Genomic DNA, 19,098 nt, shown 5'->3' with positions numbered 1-19,098 from the left:
TACGGCGAACCGTATGCGCAAAATTTACGCGCACGTTGTGTTACCCAGTGCCAAGGGTGTTGCTAACACTGAGCGTAAGACAACGGATTATAAACTGCGTCTTAATCAATCAGATTTCAGTATTTAACATGAAAGTATAATAAAATATCATGTTACAACTCTATTAACTACAGTGTAATATATTGAAAATCTATCTGCTGTCTTCGGCATATTAAAAAGACTTTCTTCAGAAGTTAAATAAATCATTCAATCGGGATCGGAAAGCATTTTATATCAAACATGAAAACAATCAGCTGACCAGATCATCAGATATGGCATTTGCTGATAGTAAAAGTAGATTTGGAGATAATCTAGGCAATATGTTTTTATGCTCCGTATGTTGTGAGAAGTTTAAATCTCCAAGAATTCTGCCGTGTGGTCATTCCTTCTGTCATTCGTGCATAGCCTCGGCTGTAAACTCTTCCTGTGAACACAAAGAGGCACCTGTGGGGTTCAATTGCCCTTTATGTCGAGATTTTATTCCTTGTTTCGGAGATCAAAAAGAGTGGGTAAACCATTTTTTTCTAAATAAAACATTAACGCATGTTATAGACATATCTGAGAAAAATCTTTGCGGAGCTTGTGAAATCGAAAATGAGGAAACTCAAGGCGTTAACTACTGTTTTGAATGTTGTGAAGCTATGTGCGAAACGTGCACTAAATTTCACAAGAAAAGTGCAGCATCTCGAAGACACACCGTCTGTCCTTTTAGCAGCGCTTTGGATGCATGTATGCAACAAAATATGAACAATTTGTGCGTAAAGCACCAAGAAAGACTTGTTGAATTAGTCTGCAACGACCACGATGAACCTTGTTGTTTGCTCTGTGCAGCAACTCAACACAGAACATGCCACAGTGTCGAGCCAATAGATGTTGCTGCAAAGAAAATCAGAGAAAGTAGTGTCATTCAAGATATCGTCAGTAAGTTAAAAGCTTATGAGCAAAAACTTTCAAAAGTAAAATTTTCGGAGGAAAAAAATATTGATGAAATTGACAAAGAATCTGAGAGATTAGGAGAGGAGGCTGAAAAGTTGGAAGAGGATATAGTAAGATACGTCAGTGAATTAAAAAATACATTCCTTAATAAACTTGCGAAAATGACAAAAGCTAGCAAAGAAAAAATCAACAAAAGCACAACAAGCTTAAATGACCAGATACAGTGCATCAAAAAATGTCAACATTCGCTATCAAACATAGTCGAAACCTCAGATGTTGCGAATCAAGTCGTAGAAGTCTGTAAAGCTAAACAAATTGTTGGTCAATTAAAATCGTTTCGAACAAAGGAAGTTCACATTTCTTTAGCAGCTCAAGAGGTTCCTGGTTTCAAAGAGAATAAGAAGAAAACGTTACTATTTCCTAAATTACAGCAATTTGAAGTCACAAATGACATAGTTCTTGAAATTGATATTAGGACAGCAATGCTAAAAAAAGGAGTATCATTTTCAGTAAGTGGTAAACAGATATATAACGGCTCGTTTCTCCATGACGGAACTATGATGTTTCCGCAATACATTAAGAGCGGACAATGCTTTTTATTTAAGAAAAATGGCACACAAATAAAGCAAATTGAGTTTGGTCAACATCCTTTATGTGTTCGAAATGATGGAGAAGAAATTTTTATTACAAGGGGCAGAGAAATGAAAATCAGTGCAATTTGTTCCAAAACATTTCAACATATTCGTTCATTTTCCACGACGAAAAAATGCTTTGGACTTGATGTTTTCAACAACCATCTGTATATTGCATGCATAGACTCAATAGAAGTGGTGGACAAAAGCGGCACTCTAATTCAATCGCATGCTGTTGAGAAAAGTGTTGAATGTGTTATTGTCACCAGGCAGGGAAATATTGTTTACAGCGCCTGTGATAAAGACAAAGTGACATCCATGGATAATACAGGGAATACATTATGGACGTACACAAGTCCAAATCTGAGATTTCCGTACGGCTTGGAGAAAGATTCAAAGGACAATATATACATTGCGGGCAAGGACAGTAACAACATTCACGTGGTATCACGTGATGGGGATCCCCTTAAAGTGTTTGATAACATCGAGAAGCCATGGTTCATAATGATTCCCCCTGATGACGACAGTGTTTGCTGCATCTGTAGTGATAACACTAAAATGACCGTCTATCGTATAACATAAGTGTTCACGGCTGCGCTGTATAAATGGAGAAAAGCAGTCAAACACAAACTTTATTAACAGTCATTATTAATACTGTAGAGAACACGCACAGTGTTGCATCTAAAGAAGTCTTAAGAATAAATGTAATAAAACAATATCATTTTTTATTTAAATTTTTTGGCAAATGTAAATGAATATTTGAACAATGAATCTGTAATGTAACTGTTATTTTTTCTTAAAAGCATTTACAATTACTGAGTATACATAATAATATTAAAGGTAATTTCCCGAAAACACAAAGACACTGGATTTGATTAATTATATAACATGAGTAAACGTAAATTTCGTAAAAGATTAATGCTTCAATCAATTTATTGATAAATGTTTCAATTAATTTCTGAATTGTGTAATTTATTGTATGTTTACAACATATGCTACATGTAGGTCTTTATCTATTTCTTGTACAAAAATCAATAACAATAGACAAAAACGTTCAATAGCCTTTTTCCCAATTCACCACGTGATCTAAGCTCTGGTTGTTGACGTATTTCTCGTAATTCCGAACGAACACTTCAGCAATCTGAAGAAGAATGAAAAGAGCTGTAAGTATTTTAAAAGTTTTATAAAGAAGATGAGGGAATAAGGTATGGCGCGAATGCCCATTCGGTTTAGTCGTGAAATACAATTTCCCAATTAAATCTATTCAAATATATTACTAGTATAATAAGAGTTTGCAAGAGCACAATTTCTAACTATATTCAGTTTTTAATATATTTAACAAAAAATAAGAAAAAAAATTTGCCTGAAACTTTGGTGGTATCGAACCCATACCATAAAAAACCTAGATATACAAGATTAGCCTTTGTCAGGAACTCTAACCATTGAGCCATTTCAAACACAACAAAGTAGGCTATTTAGATATTATGTGTCACTTTGGCAACGAATTTACGGACTTGTATTATTTTTTCAAAACGTTCAATTGTTGGGATACAAAACAATACTTTTAACATCTCTCCACGTTTTTGTTGATTGAAATCGGTTTGTTTTCCATTAGACCTTAATTAGACTATGAGAAAAATATGGAGCCCAGACCCACTCTATAAAAGAAAATGCTTTAAAAGTTCTAAAAAATGACACTAATTGCAGGTTTTGATACGTAAACGCCTGTTTGAGTCAACATGTTCCAAATATTGAACATATTTATAGGTTTAAAATCAATGTTATGTTAAATATATATTGTTTTAAATGATTTTTTAAAAAAGAATATAACATTTATTGATATTTTAATTTTTCAGTAGCTTGAAAGTTGTCCGACCGTGTATGGGCAATTTACACGCCTTATCCACCCGTCTTCTTAAAATAAATGCATATTTATAGTTTCTATGCATACTCCCAAATACAAAACCGTAAAAAACGTACTAGTAAACCTATAAATTACAAACAATCCCTAAATGAAAAGGTCGCAGTAGCCAGGACACGCTGCCTTACAAGTACCTCTTCGTCCCACTGATCCATGCATGGACGCCAATTCACCTATTGTCATTGTATATTTTTATACATTCGCAGTGAGTGAGATATTCAGTGTACGCCAGTGCCCTTTACATGTATCACTGCACTGTATGTACGTTTGTTATATACATGTACATTCGTATCTCTTTATGGGTGGATTTTGATAAACTTAAATTAACAAAAGTTACACTCGTGCTTTCTGTCCATCATTGACCCGTTTAAATGGACGTTAACGCAATTAAAAATAAACAAACTTACGTTTTCTGCCACACTTGGGCCAGATATGTGGGGAGTAACCGTCACTTTTGGGTGTGACCATAAGGGGCTATTTACCGGAAGTGGCTCCTCTTTAAACACATCCAACACCGCACCACGTAACCAACCATTCCTTACGGTTGTAAAAATGCAATTACATGACATATTGTATGTGTTACGCGACAAATATTTCAAGGGTCCGAATCACTTTTGTAGCATTCATATTTATTTTGCGATAAATAATAATTAAATTATTTTTACATGAAGCATTTTCGTGTGATGATTATTAAATACTTAAATATATAGGTTTTGGTATTTACTCGAGAGCAGCAAGTAGTGATTCCTCGCTGATGATGCCTCCACGTCCGACATTGATGAAAACCGGACTCTGTAATAGTAATAACAAATTTCAAGTATTTATAAATAAGCGCCATACACGTACATATATACCTAGTTTCAGTGAAAAAAAAAATGAATTTGCTCACATCAAATTGAACAACAATTGAACCTGCACGGAAATACCTATTAAATGTTGCTGTTTAATAACGGTTTACTGGAAACACTTTATCCAAAAAAAAACTCAAATAAAGAGAAAGCGACGATCATTAAACCAATGACAATTGCTGATGCCGTTATTCGTTATGACCTTGTTACCTTGGACTTGCAGCATGATAGAGCGTCTCCCGACAGTAAGTCCTGGGTCTCTGTCGTACTGGGGAGAACGTTACAGATGTAGTCACACCCCGCCAGGAACTCGCACAGGTTACCGACCGTTCTGTGTAAGATATTTCCAATAACATTGACAATTTGACAGTTATCGTTCATTGGCAGAGACAGGAATCTAGTTACATGTAATTGAGCATAATAAAGACAGGAATCTAGTTACATGTAATTGAGCATAATAAAGACAGGAATCTAGTTACATGTAATTGAGCATAATAAAGACAGGAATCTAGTTACATGTAATTGAGCATTATAAAGACAGGAATCTAGTTACATATAATTGAGCATAATAAAGACAGGAATCTAGTTACATGTAATTGAGCATAATAAAGACAGGAATCTAGTTACATGTAATTGAGCATAATAAAGACCAAATACGGGCATGGGTACACAAACATGTACTTGTTTTTCGCTTTGAGCAAAGTCGTGATTAAAAGCAAACAAATATACGGTCTCGTGAGGCAATAATATAGTTCCTGTGTATTTTTTGAACATGTAATTTCTATGAGACTAAGATCATTTATTGATGCCATTTATTTGTAATTTAATTTGTAATTAAAATATTTCTCCTTTGTAAAGTGGAATAGAGGACTTTTTAGGCATTCCAGAAGAGAAAAAAAACCCATTCAATGTATAAATCATTACATGCAATGCAGTTATAAATGCTTAATTCTCACGTCAGACGATTAAATTCCGGCCTGGACTGTTTTTTCGCTCTACATAGTCCCCACACTGTCATTCCGACAGCCCGACTCAACCGGGCAACTACAATAAAAATGTTGACATCACGTGATATGAAATATAAAAATTCACAAGAAAAAAAAAAGGAGTTAGAATAAGCATAGTCATATTTTCGTCTTGCAGCTTATTCTATAATAATATCTTTTTAAAATGATAATCAATCAAAAAAGATTTTAAAAAATTTACTTTCTGTACTGATGGATCCGACCCCCAGGACACCAAGGGTTATTGAGGTCAGCATCCGTCTGTCCTCTGCAGGGCTAATTAACGAAAAAGATCGTCTATACATGTACATGTACTTTTGCACGTGGCGATTTGGTATTCTGTCAATTGGCTTATTTATAGCAACACAGGATGCAACGGGAACGATATGATTTATCATTAAAATAACATTGTGAGAGATGCATGAAAAAGTTTCATTTACTGTAATTCTATTTGTTTATTATATATAGTTACTGATATTTTTTTTGTGGGGGGGGGGGGGGCATACCTTTTGTCCCACATGTTATTCTGCTGTTGCTGGCTGAATTTCACAACAGAGAGCTCCCTGGATAAGATATTGCCGACGACATACTCTGCCATCAAGCGACCAAACCCGTCACCCATGCGTGTAATGGACACCCCTTCCGGAGGCTTGGAATTATATTTTACAATGTTCAGACAAAAATTACCAAATCAATAAAGAAAATTACTTTAAAAAAGAAGAAAAGAAATCTATCATCATTACTCGTTGAACGGTTATTTGTTATTTTTTTATGTTAATTTTTGAATGCGTTGTTTAAACTGTTAAACATATTTTCGTAATTTTAACCGCCTTTCATTACAATCAAACATATTCATAAAATATAAGAAGATTTTATTTTCCTGTTTGTTACGCAATGAAAATTGTTTTATTTTTTTAAAGGGTGGGGCTGGGGGGTGTTTTCTTTTTATGTACATGTATATGCTCGTTGAATTACATTTATGATGCGAATAACAGATTTTAACTGTGAACTTACCGTTGGAAAGGCTCTAAAAAGCGCTTCAACGCCTTTAATAAAGAAAAGATAATCAGTTGATACCGTAGCCGTTTATTTTATAAATCATCAGACAGATCGCCAAGAAATAATGTCAACATTCTTGATAGGCCTAACTCACCTGCCCAGGTGCTTTGTGCCCATTGCAGATTAATATGGCCGTCTTTTATACAAGTAATAATAGTCGGGGTATCACCGAACAATATTTCTGTGTTAGCAGGAATTCGAGATCTGCCTGCAATAAAAGTTTGATCCTCCACTGAAATATGTAGCAAACTAAGAGAGGTAACTCTCATGTATTCTTGCTGACCGATTTACTGATAACTACACTGGGAATTTTTAATACCATTTTTACTTACCATCCTCACCCGGGGTTGCTTCCAGGATTTCTGCCGCCGGAAGCAACTGACGGACGACGGCAGCGAGTCGCGGCACGAGACTCGAAACACAAACCACCGGAAGTTTTGTCGTCATTTAGCCGGTCCGCTGAAAATTCGGTCAGAATGCGCAAATCCGAATAGTTCTTACAGTTGTGGTTCGTCTTATTACCCGGAAAAGGGCAATAATAAGGACGGCTAGTAGCGACATTTTGAAGGTACATGAAACTTTCCAACAAAAGGGCATGTTATCATGAACACATATACACCAGACAACCAACATCACCTGTAAAATTTGGAATTTATTTTTCGTGTAAAACAAATGTAAATCACTTTTTTTTCATTTTCGCAGAAGTTTAAAATTTATCATAAACAGCTTTTTTAAATCATTTAAAAATACTGGTCCTTAAAATCCATATTTACAAGTAATGATGATTTAGAGTACGAATTTTCCACTCGTATGAGAGTTACATGTACAGCAATGGCGGGGATAAAGCTCGAGCCGATCTAGAAATTAAACGAACTTGTGACATGACCTCTCTATGATCTCTCTTCATCTACATATGGATGCAGATGGGTCAGACGTTCTGCAACATTTTATCTTTGAAACCATTGACGGTATTCAGAATAAAAATAAATTAAACATTAAAATACCCGGTAGTTAGTGATACTAGCATTTTAGCAATGCAATATTGTTTACGTTTGCAGTACTTGGCAGTTGTTAATTCCTGCAACTATATATACTATATGATTCAAATAGAGAGGTCTGGACGTTGACTGGTTTGATTTTCCGATTATAAATTGGGACTATAGTCTGTCGATCCCAAAATATTCATGCTGCACATTTGGACGATTTTGAAAAAAAATACACATACCTGTAAAAGATGCAATTGAAGTCTAAGGATGAAACGGGAAATATCCAAGAAACTTCACCGACACATTGTCATTTTATATATTTACATTTTCCTGAGTGTCTTTGCCTGTGATACATGTAACACTACATATCGATTTTGTACTATACATGTATATATATAACCCATACCTTCAAATGACGCCAAACTGAGGTGCCAGCGTGGACTATTTTTTCTCTCATTTGGCTTTGTAGTGCTTAAAAAAAATAAAGTCGAACGGTGAATTATATTGAAGGGGGTATGAGGCAATACAAATTGACGTCAAAAATATATATTTTGTTCGCAAAACGGGGAAAATGACCATTCTGTAAAAGAACTGTTTTGCTCATCTGCATACGAAATGTCATCCCAAACTGTTATTTATCGTACATGTTTTATTGTACAGTAGTCATCAATAAAGGAAAACATTCCAGGTCATAAAAAATTGGAAATACAGCTTTTTTCCAAAATCTTTTAATATTTTTTTTTCTCCTGTCCAGGTTTTCAATGTTAGTATTGAAACGTTATCCAATATTAGTATTACGCCAAAAACAGTCGTATTTTAATCAATTAATTAACTATTGTCATATTTTATTAACAGTAAAGCCGCAATTATATAAGATCAATTCTTTCTAAACTAAGTATATAAAATGTCTGATGTAATATCGATGTGGCAACTGAATGATTAAAAAGTCTAACAAAAATAACGCTCCAATTAATATTTTTCATACACATGTAACAACAGAAATAAAAATTTATATCGAATGTAAAACACGTTTTGCATAAATTAAATATGAAGTAAAGAAAAATATCTTTATATATATATATTAAATTGTATATATGCGTAAAATACTGGTAGAACTAAAAAATAATGAAAATTCTGAAGCTTCAATTTGTTAGTGATACACGCAGGAAATTTAGTTTTATTAAGGAAGAATTCTTTTAAATTATTGACAACGACTGCAAAAATTAAGCCACATCATTTCATGAGGTTGCTTGTTTTTTGATTCAATATTGTCCCACCTCTAGCTGTTATGATGCATGTATTTGACAGGACAATTATAAAAAATTAAGATGGTTGATAAAATCAATTGCACATTTTTGTTTACATTCCAATGTGGTACACGTAGATTTTTTTAAATACAAAATTTCCTTCTGATTGCTGAGGATTTTAATCTCCATTTTCGTTTTTCTTTTGAAAAGGAAGGGGGGTAGGGTACAATTGGGTGTGGTTAGATATAAACTAAATTAATTGGAAATACAGAGATCTGTCATATTTCAACACATCATCCTGAAACTAACTAAAGGAAGGCTTCAATAGCTCTTTTTCTTTTAAGAAAATGTTAGGGTACCTCAGTCTTAACTTTCATAAATCGAACTAAAAACATCGGATCATTTTCAAAATTTATTTGTGATGACTTTTTGCCAATGCATTTATATACTTCAAATTAAATATATATTCAACAGCACAGATTATTTGTTTAAAATAACTGTATATACATGTATTTCAGAAATCACTACTACATATAATGTATTATGTATCTGAAATTGCCTACCAAATGCGCTATGGTTTGTTTAAACAGACTATCCATCAAATCAAAAACTGACACTACGGATACATGCACAGTATAGGGTGGTATTAACTTCACTGGGAATACAGGGTCACAACTGTAAAAATGATGAAAGAGATACAATATTTTGATTACTTTAACCTACTAGAATCAACATTTTATTTTTCATTCCATAATCCAAACGTTTAGTCATATATGATTATCATATATAAATCTAACATGAGTTGCACAGCATATACATTTACCTATATTCCAAAAAAAATTACAGATCAAAACAATCTTAATATGTATTTTCTGATAACACTTCTAAAAGCAGGCAAATATCAGTCCAGATATCATGCAAACATGAAAAACATACATTGGAAATAATTCATTAAATAATACAGCATGCCTTCTAGTAAGGCACAATCTCAGCCAATTTTAAGGGACATGGCCTGCAATACTAAGTGGATGGTCAAATTGAATTTTCTCTATTGATTTAAAAAAGGTACAAGACAAAGCATTTTCTTTGGTACAAGGAAGCTAGTTCATAATATTATGAATAAACAAACTTTTGGACAAAAATGCTATCCTGGAAACTCTTATGTACAACATCTATCAACTTGTACATGTAACAAATAATAAACAGTACATGTCAAGTAACATACCAAGTCTTGCTGAGACTTCCAAGCTTCTCTTGTCACATACACTGTACATGTAGTTTTAATTATCATTTTTAGATTTATCAATTCAACAAGATAGAGTTTTCTAGACTAGGATAATTGTAATATACAAATAGCACAATATTGTTAGAAAGAAACTCAGCAACAATTTAGATGTTCATAGATAAAATATTTACATGTGTCATGTATAGACAGCAAGAACATCAGGTCATAGTCACATATACATATGTATATTCACATACAGGTAAATATATACTGGTATATAATATTATACAGTTACATGTATGTACACCAAACTACCTGTTAGCCCAAGAATTATATCTATTGGCTTTATTAACCAGCGTCTTTTACAGCACAATGTGCAAAAAACCAGCATCAATTATAACCTAGTTACTATGTGAAATTAGTCGTTGTACAAAGAAACATGAATAAATACAAAACAAAACAAAGACTTTCGTGAAAAGAAACACAATAATATATAAATTTTCAAAGTCAGTTAACCTGGTACATCATTCACTCAATGTTATATCTAGATAAAACACCCAGCCAATCAAATGGCTTATCTACGCGGTTGAGTGTCCTCTGCCATCCTTTAGCTTCTGCAGATTGTACTCGAAATTCTTGCAATAGAACAGCTGTACTCCGACAACTGCAAACTTCTCGGGGGACAGGAGACGTATGAGCTTCTCCTGAAATGTCAAATATATATGAATGTTATTGTCTAAGCTAGGCTATATTTAATTATATGTCTGAATCTGAGAAAGAGAGGGTAGGTCTGGACAAGTCTATCAAGATTGGTGCGTGAAAAGGTTTCATTATACGCCAGAAGGAAAAAAAATCATAAATCCTTCCAGATATCAATATACAATGCAGATAAATACAACACAATATATTGTATTGAAAATAACATACTTTCATTTCTTACTTTCATACTTTCAATTTGAAGGGAAACTTAAACTGGAATTACATGTAATTAATATCAAAATATGTGGAGTTCTTTCTGGAGTCCCTGAAAATGATCTGCGTATTCCATGCAAGCAACAGGATACAATTATAGCTAAACGGCAACTGCATGATTATTTTATGGGAATATACATGTATGAGGAAAATATGAGCAATGCACACACAGACTTATAATATGAGCCTTCCGAATAGTAAATTCAAATATGTTTTAAAAAATGATAGTCAGACAAAAGAAATGAAATTAGATGAATTGATAAAACAAAATCCAAAACTTCATGACATTTTCATAATATATAAAATCAAATAAGCATTTTTTGTTTGACATATAATGAACCATCATTCTTCCTGCACTATAAGTTAATAAAGTGCCTCTCATTGAGAAACTTTATAATCATACACAAAAATAGATAATGGAAGGAAACTGGAGTGGATAATGTGTATCATTTTTGGATTTCATGGAGTCAAATTAAGTACACTTTAATAATGTATCCCACAAAATGTAGAGAATGAAAAAAATATGGAAATAAGTGGTACTCATGATTACACTTGCTCCATTACCAGTGATAAGCAAAACAACATAACTTGACTTGGAGGTTACATTGTGTATATGTATAAAGCAGACTGAGTTTAAATTCTTTGCTCATACTGTGCTTGGAATACAATATACTCCTCCCATATTTACGCTTTTACTTATTTACGACTGAATTTTAGGTATGAGAATGAAATTTGAGAGAATGGAGTTTAGGTACAGGGTACCTATAACTAAGTTAATATTTTTTTTATCTACAGACTAGAGCAGCTGGGATGGCATGACATAAATAACTGAGTCTGTCTCTAATTCCCCCTGACAACCCAATACAATTTCACTCCAGGCAAAGGAAACAGTTACAGGATGTAGGAAACTTCTAAATAAAATGAAGGATTTGTTTTACATGTTTCTATATACACTACAGTATTCACACAAATGTTTTTCTCATATCATGAGTATGTAAGCCACTTTTTTAATAAATAGGTCAATATATATATGACATAGCGGTGGTATGCCACAATGCCAGTCTGTCGTTATTAAGTATGCCCCTCTTGATAAAACCATCAATTTATCCTATTATCATTGTGATTATACATACTACATATTGGCACCTCATTGTGAATGTATATACCACATATTGGCAACTTTGTCCTGATTTCTGAACTATTTACATGTTTCCTTGTTTTGTTTTGTTTAAATCAACTTAAGAGTGTTTTATATCATAATCATGATCTTAAAAAAAATAGTGTATGTGCTGTCAGTGACATTTACCCAACTAACATAAAACATGTAAAGGATTATGCCATTTCTGATATCACTAGAACACATGCATCAGTACTTTAGTACCCTGCCTTTAGTTCCTGTACTGACAGGCAATGATAGGAGTGTAGCGGTAATAAAATCTTTATAAATCTTATTTTATCTCATACGTGTGGTATATATTACTCGTATGATAAACCTTTGCTAATTCAAATGGCTGATGCTTTATCAAATACTTCCAGTCCGAACTAATTTTGACACAGCCTCTTGCTTCAACGCTTCAGTGACCTATTTTCAAAGATTTGCTAGTACCTTCAACATAACTACATCTACTACAAAAATTGATATTGCTGTATATGGATTTTGTCAAAGATTTAAATTACAAATATGAAGGAAAACACATAACTGCGTAGCACAGGCGTCGGACTGGGGGGGTGGGGGTGGGGGGGGGGGGGGGGGCTTAGCACCCTCCCCCCTCCCCCCCCTTTTTGCAAAGGTATACATATTAACTGTAACCATAAGATCCTTTTTTTACTTGTTTTTCAAGACTTTATTTATAAGTTTAACCCCCTTTCAACTTTTAATTTGCTTTGTGTAGTTTATAAAACTGCAAATTACGTTAACTATCAAGGAGTTCATCCTGACGATGCGATGAAGGTTGTGTTCATATATACAAGAACTTACCGAAATAATGTTTTGTAAGACTATTATTCCACCTTATTCAAGCATCCTTATTCACTATTTTCAATTTCAAATCATTAGGCTAGTGTTTGTTTTATAAAACGTCAACAACTGTTCCTCGTGCGAGTCAATTCAAACTAACGAGCATTCCCAACTTTGTGTATGTCAACAAACTTGATTATTCAAGTCTTCTGATCAGTGCATTTCCATTTCATCAAGTGAATAAGCTCTAAGAAAAATTATTTAGAGCTGAAAAATTATTTCAAGATTTACTTTAGTGAAACTTTACATCAAAACAGTTAGATTTATCTCAGAAATGACGTACTAAATTGTATTGTGCAAGGTCACAATAACCGCGTAACACAACGTTGCATCATCGTTCTTAATCTTTGAAAAAACTCAATTCGGGTCATAAAAAGGCCCTGTCACACCAAGCTGCGTCCCCACGGCGTGTTCATGGCGTTGTAAAATTCATGGAATCGCCCTACGATAGCAAGGAAAATTTTAAAAAAATGTACAGTTTTATTTGAAAATTTAACAAGTGGAGATGTCATGGCATCCTGATGGCGACCGAGGCGTTCTTACGGAGCTCCAACGGCATGTAACTGCATTTCCATGGAGTTCTACTTGGCGATTAACTGCGCTCTTGTTGAGTTTTTACCGCACGTCCACCGCGTGCTCTGCGCACTGACTGCATGCACAAGACGTTATTTACTTCTTGGTAGGTTAATATTAATTTGTATGGGAAACAAACAAGAATTTATGACTAGTAAAGAAATGATTAAAAAATTGTTTTGATTTTATGAAATCATTGACATTGTAATTGAACCATAACTACTTCAAACCAATTTGTGAAGGACTAGGACAAAACTCTTAGTAGTTAGGTCTACAAAAAAGATCCGTTATTAGTTGTTAGAAAACATATAAAAGATGTGAAAACATCAGAACCAAATGGCATGAATTCCATCTACGTCCATTGATAGGTGTTGGAATATTAGCAAATGCTACTTTTTACATAGTCACCTACATCCAGTTTGATAATAATTACATCGCTTGCTATTGTACAACAGCCATTGTTCGAGTTTTCGTGGTCTTAATGACAACACACTAGAAACACCGTGGGAGCGCGGTATAAACGCAGAAGAAACGTCACGAGAGCGCGATGAACGCAGCAACAGCTCTTTGGGGTCGTTGTATGAACGCAGCCAAATGAAAAACAACTTGTTCAAATGCTGTGGATGCGCAGTGAGAGCGTGATAGAAATGCAGTGAAATCCCAAAGGACTCCGTGAGGTCTCCGTGCAAGCGCAATTGACCTATCACTGTGCCTTCACTGCGATTAGCTGCGTTCCTTGAGTGCACCGACGGAGCTCTCTTGGCACTGTTGGAGATCTTATGGCGCTGTCATGACGACCTCACTATGCTTCTACGGCGTGTTTATCAGAACGCAGAGCCATGGCACGTACTTTGTGCATGTTCTAAGTGCGCGCCTTCGCATGGCGTTCTAAAATGTTCGAGGCGATCCTACTGCGATTGATGAAGATGCCGTTGCATTGTTACTGCGTTGTAGGAGACTCCACTGCGTTTACCTTGGCGTTTTACATTATTTAAGGATGCAGCGGGATCGCCGTGAGGACGCAGCTCCGGTGTGAGAGGACTTTAAGGGACTGTCTCAAAAGCTTCATAATATAAATCAAATTGTATGAGATATATAGAACATCTATAATTGTGTGATTTTATATTTGCTTTATCCAACTCGTTGAAATGGTTATATTCACTGTGCAAGCCTCGCGAATATATACACCATTTCAACTCGTTAGATAATTAAAAGCAAATATAAAATCACACAATATAGATATCCTCTATCTATTACATATATTATCATAATTATAAATAAAACAGTATCATGATATCAGTCGCTAAAAAAATCAACATGTGCTGAAAAATATTTATTTTAATTATCATTTTTTTCAAAAGATGTACTGTAGTGACTAGCAAAAGCATATGCAAAATTCTTAAAGAGCACCAAGCAACTTACATGTATAATGTAATTATGCATGTATTCTTACTATATTTTAATACTCTATTACACAGTAAATTTGATAGACTGGCAATTGTTTCTTTCAATCAAAACATGCACAGGTACTTGCCACATAAACTAAAAGTCAATCAAGAGACACTTTCAATGCTGTACCTGTTTATTGTTTTATAATTGTTTTGGGGGTAAAATGGATGTATTTGGGTTTAGGATATGGATGGAGGTTGTTGCAGAAAGGGGGGAGGGTACCCTCATTCCTAAACCCAAGAAAAACTTGAGTATTTGAAAAAAAGATTTTATAGACATGCACAATCCATAAATGTTGTCTATTAATTCTACAGTATGTTATGTTTACCAATATATGCAAATAAACCTTAAAGCTGACATGAATTCATAAATAGGCATTATTTCCCTTTTATCTCCGACTACCGCCATATTAGTTGTCGATTTCTATTGTTCTGCTCATCGCTACACACCCCCTATATAAGGCCGAGAGCACTATTCATGCTTCACCGCATTCAGGAATTTCATACACCCGAACACGTTACCTTGGATGAAAAGACTTGTAAAAACGCGTTTTTAACAAAAAATAACATGACAACCACTGCACTGGCAAGATATATCCAATAAACGATGAAATAAGACAGAGTGAAATCCAGGCGCAGATACTTCGAAAATTCCTCGATAATTGTAGACCGTTTTCCTGTATATGTTATAACATCACACATGCGCGAACCACACACTGTGGCAGATCGAGCAAAATAAATTATCGCATTGATTTTAGAAATGGGGCGTTTTTGTAGGAACGGATTGAAACGCTGTTACTTTCTTGGATTTACTATCATTTAGCTACTGTGTTGGATGTAGTGTCGCCGGGGTTTTCAAGAAGATGCAGACGTTATGCAAGACACACGTGTTCGATGTGCATGCGAAGTAAAACAGCACTGTCTGTGCATAATAATACAGATACCTTGGACATTTTTTCAAAGAATAAATACATTTTGTATTTCATTGATTGTTGTTTTTTTTATTCTTTATTACTACAAGGTGTAGTTCATGCATTTAGAAGTCCGTGCAACGCGAATGCCTCGATCGGAAAGCAACCGACCGTAACTTTCTCAACCAGTATATATACCCCAGTGGCAGTAGAGGAGCGATTGAAACTAATATGGCGACCAAATGCTTTTATGAATTCATGTAAAATAATGTAAAAAGTGAAGTTTTTCATTTAGTGAGTCTTGTCACAAAACTTTAAGAATTCATTAATTTTTAGTGTCTACATTAGGAATCTACAGTATGCACTGCAATGGTTTAAGCACATACTAGAAGTCGTATTAATCAAGGTCAAAGGTTTATGAAAATACGGCAAAATTTGTGACAAAAGTCGGTGCAATGCAGGGTAAATAGACAACCCCCTCACCTCTAGCTCGACATCTTCAACTCGACTCTCAAGTATAGCATAGGACTCCTGCAGTGCAGGTAGCCCTATACAGTGAGCACAATATCTGTAAGAGAGAAAGCTGAGAGGTCAGAAACAGAGGAAATGTGAGTTACCTCAAGCTGCATGTTGTCGTCCGTCTGATCCAAAACATCATAGGCCTTGGCAAACAGTTGGTACCCTAGAACCTGGCAACAGTGCCTGAAGTATAAGGAAATTGTGTTGATTATATAGACGCCTTGTAGCTGCCCAAAAAGACGTTATATTTCTTAACTTCTTAGATTTTTTTTTAGAACATAGTATTGAAGAGCTATATAGCATTTTCACACTTCCATCTGGCCACTGCCCAATAAAGCACATATCCCACATCATTTACAATACCCGGTATTTGGAATTTAGACATCTGTGAGAGAAATGATACCTACTTCTGTAGCTGTTCTATTTGATGCAGCAACATGGCCTCTGGGTCACTTCTTGTAGAATCTGACATAATAATAATTACGGTCGTATCTTAGTATATGTGTATTCAGTTAATATCTTTCCCTGTCAAATTATGATATTATCTTATGAATTTCATTTCATTATTGGTACAACAAGAGACTTACCTGGTATACTAATCTCCCCACCTGATGCCCCGCCTCCCTACAAAGTGAAAGTGAAAGTAGGCTGAATGTTTTCACTATGTCACCAATCAAACCACCACATAATATCTACATTTTTAAAACATGTTTAAGGAACATGATGTAATAAAATATTGGCTGTGGTTGATTGTAGTACATGTACTTCTATTATTTGAATACATTTTACAAAGAACTTGTTTTTTTAAGGTCTTATAATTTTTTTGTCCAAACTTCTTTTTTGCCTGTTGAGATCTATCATTATGTTAGACAAGGAAAGACCAGGATCGAGAACTTGTAGATAATACTTCACCTTGGGAAACACCTGTGTGAGAGTCCTGACCACCAGGTTCATCATCTGGAGGGGGTCTGGGGGTGGGGGCAGGGCTGCCCGAGCCTCATCGTCTGCCTTCATTGTACTCTCTAGATCATCCTCTTCAAGGCTAATGTCTGAAGCACTGGCTACAGATCTAGCGCCCGGGTTCTTGCAGAACTTCCCTTTTTCGTGCAGGCCTTTTTTCATTGTCTTGTCTGTGATTGTCTTGTTCCCGTCTTCATAGGTAGAATTGAGAAATTTACTGTGCACACTAGCTGTGTTGATGATGGAGCTGAATCCATCTGGATTGGCAGCCTTGATTTTTTTCTTCTTCTTCTGGCTGATTTTTTCACTGAGGGTTTCCATGAGATTGCTCATATCAAACTTGTCTCCTTTAGACTGATTTAGTTTACTAATAAGAATGGAGTTCCCTCGCATTGACTTCATGCCCAAGGCTCCCTTCTTATCTGGTAATGAAGGTGGTGCCTACAGAATCAAGTAAACCATATGATACCAAAGATCAAGTCATCGAATCTTTGTTCATTGTTAAAATCTAAGACAAATGCAGGTAAATACACATTTATATCCAATGAAAGGAACTTTTCTTGTTCTATCTAATGTCTCCTCCAATTATTTGCAAGCAGTGATACCTCATAGTAGGTGAAAATTATAAATTATAAATTTTGTTTGAGGTCTCAATGTTCAAAGAGATTTTTACCAAAATTTTTTGGAATTATGTAAAATTATATCACTCTGAAGCAAAAAAAGCCATTGTTAAACTATAATGCAGAACTAAATTTGACGTTTGATAATTTCTGTATTGTCTTACTTGAGGAGATTTATGCTTCTTGAAGAGGACATCTTGCAGAAGCTCTGTTGCTGAGGGTCTCTTGTCCGTTTCCCGACACATCATTCTCTCCATGATGTTGATCAGCTGTGAACTGTACTTATCCTTGGGCATCGGGGGTAACTATATATCAATAAAATATTCTTAGTTAGTGAGAACTATACACATAATGCTGACAGCACACTGATGAAATTTTATTAAAAATTTCTTATTTTCAAATTCATGAAGTGTAATAAGAGCAAAAGGTAAAAAACAACCTTAGGCTAGTAATTAATGTTTAGTTTCTTAAGAACTCTGAGGCTAACACAATTATATATCTTTTGGTCAAACTTATCATAAATAAAACACTCTACAAGAAAAATAATATAACATTTAGATGAATTTGAGGATCAGGATCTAGCTCACCTGACCATGAACAATTTTAAACACCAGCTGCTGCATCAGCGTGGCATCAAAGGGTCGCTCCAGGGTGGCCATTTCGTACACACACACTCCCATTGCCCAGATGTCACTCTGCATAAAAAAAACCCAATTTTTGTCTGTTAATTTTTTTCTTGAGCTAATAAAAATAATCTAAAATAAGATTCTACTTTTTAATGAAGTCAGAAATATCATTACATACAATTACTTTTATAATCTCATCCCCTGATCACATTCATATGTAGTAAATAGAGAACATAAAAGCATCATTGTTATAATACTGTGATACTGTCAATAAATCATTTTATTAGGATGTAAATGTTAATTGAAGGACAACTTTACTGTACATGTATTAAATAAATCTTAAAAGACTTAGACAGCTATGATATAACTGTTAATTGAACATGTTGAAGGACAATTTCACTATACATGTATAACTGAAGGTTTCATATGCATGACTATGCTGAAGGTACACTATTTATACTGCTCATATAATGTAATATATGATACATGTATACATATATTTCAGGATAATCACAAAAACACGAAGGGAAAACTTCTGACTATAAAATAAAACAA

General features: G+C 34.5%; 3 protein-coding genes across 5 annotated transcripts in view; 1 reads left to right on the top strand and 2 right to left on the bottom strand.

The window, feature by feature from the left end:
• The first annotated feature begins 256 nt into the window (after positions 1-256).
• LOC128161466 (E3 ubiquitin-protein ligase TRIM4-like) lies at positions 257-2,345 on the top strand. The gene has a single exon (XM_052824743.1). The coding sequence runs from the start codon at positions 312-314 to the stop codon at positions 2,187-2,189; it is 1,878 nt and encodes a 625-aa protein (XP_052680703.1). The 5' UTR covers positions 257-311; the 3' UTR covers positions 2,190-2,345.
• On the bottom strand, positions 2,344-6,926 carry LOC128161467 (glyoxylate/hydroxypyruvate reductase A-like). The gene is made up of 10 exons (XM_052824744.1): positions 6,772-6,926; positions 6,534-6,647; positions 6,395-6,426; positions 5,887-6,029; positions 5,583-5,656; positions 5,333-5,420; positions 4,587-4,707; positions 4,253-4,320; positions 3,936-4,065; positions 2,344-2,748 (listed from the first exon to the last, which is right to left on the bottom strand). The coding sequence occupies exons 1-10, from the start codon at positions 6,884-6,886 to the stop codon at positions 2,662-2,664; spliced, it is 972 nt and encodes a 323-aa protein (XP_052680704.1). The 5' UTR covers positions 6,887-6,926; the 3' UTR covers positions 2,344-2,661.
• A 2,147-nt stretch (positions 6,927-9,073) lies between these two features.
• Positions 9,074-19,098, bottom strand: part of LOC128158924 (serine/threonine-protein kinase Nek3-like) — a 32,046-nt gene continuing 22,021 nt past the window's right edge. The window contains exons 5-11 of one of the 3 annotated variants that reach the window (XM_052821916.1): positions 18,505-18,612; positions 18,082-18,222; positions 17,250-17,738; positions 16,925-16,961; positions 16,745-16,802; positions 16,436-16,520; positions 9,074-10,601 (exon numbers count right to left, since the gene is read on the bottom strand). In XM_052821916.1, coding sequence (XP_052677876.1) covers positions 10,476-10,601; positions 16,436-16,520; positions 16,745-16,802; positions 16,925-16,961; positions 17,250-17,738; positions 18,082-18,222; positions 18,505-18,612 — 1,044 coding nt within the window. In that variant the 3' untranslated portion in view covers positions 9,074-10,475. Of the gene's footprint in view, positions 10,602-16,301; positions 16,521-16,744; positions 16,803-16,924; positions 16,962-17,249; positions 17,739-18,081; positions 18,223-18,504; positions 18,613-19,098 lie in introns of all 3 variants that reach the window. The other 2 variants (XM_052821917.1, XR_008240067.1) reach the window with 2 other exon arrangements.

The sequence above is a fragment of the Crassostrea angulata genome, chromosome 8 (genome assembly GCF_025612915.1).
Source record: "Crassostrea angulata isolate pt1a10 chromosome 8, ASM2561291v2, whole genome shotgun sequence".
NCBI classification, from domain to species: domain Eukaryota; kingdom Metazoa; phylum Mollusca; class Bivalvia; order Ostreida; family Ostreidae; genus Magallana; species Magallana angulata.
The sequence above is the reverse complement of the archived record's forward strand: the minus strand, read 5'-3'. Positions and strand labels throughout refer to the sequence as shown.

What these genes read in the sequence shown, in the direction of transcription:
- LOC128161466 (XM_052824743.1), top strand. Translation starts at nt 312, where the DNA reads ATGGCATTTGCTGATAGTAAAAGTAGATTTGGAGATAATCTAGGCAAT.
- LOC128161467 (XM_052824744.1), bottom strand. Translation starts at nt 6,886, where the DNA reads ATGACGACAAAACTTCCGGTGGTTTGTGTTTCGAGTCTCGTGCCGCGA. An exon ending in AGCAACCCCGGGTGAGGATG is followed by an intron (nt 6,648 to 6,771) that starts GTAAGTAAAAAT and finishes CTTTTATTGCAG; the next exon opens with GCAGATCTCGAATTCCTGCT. An exon ending in TTTTTAGAGCCTTTCCAACG is followed by an intron (nt 6,030 to 6,394) that starts GTAAGTTCACAG and finishes TATAATTCCAAG; the next exon opens with CCTCCGGAAGGGGTGTCCAT.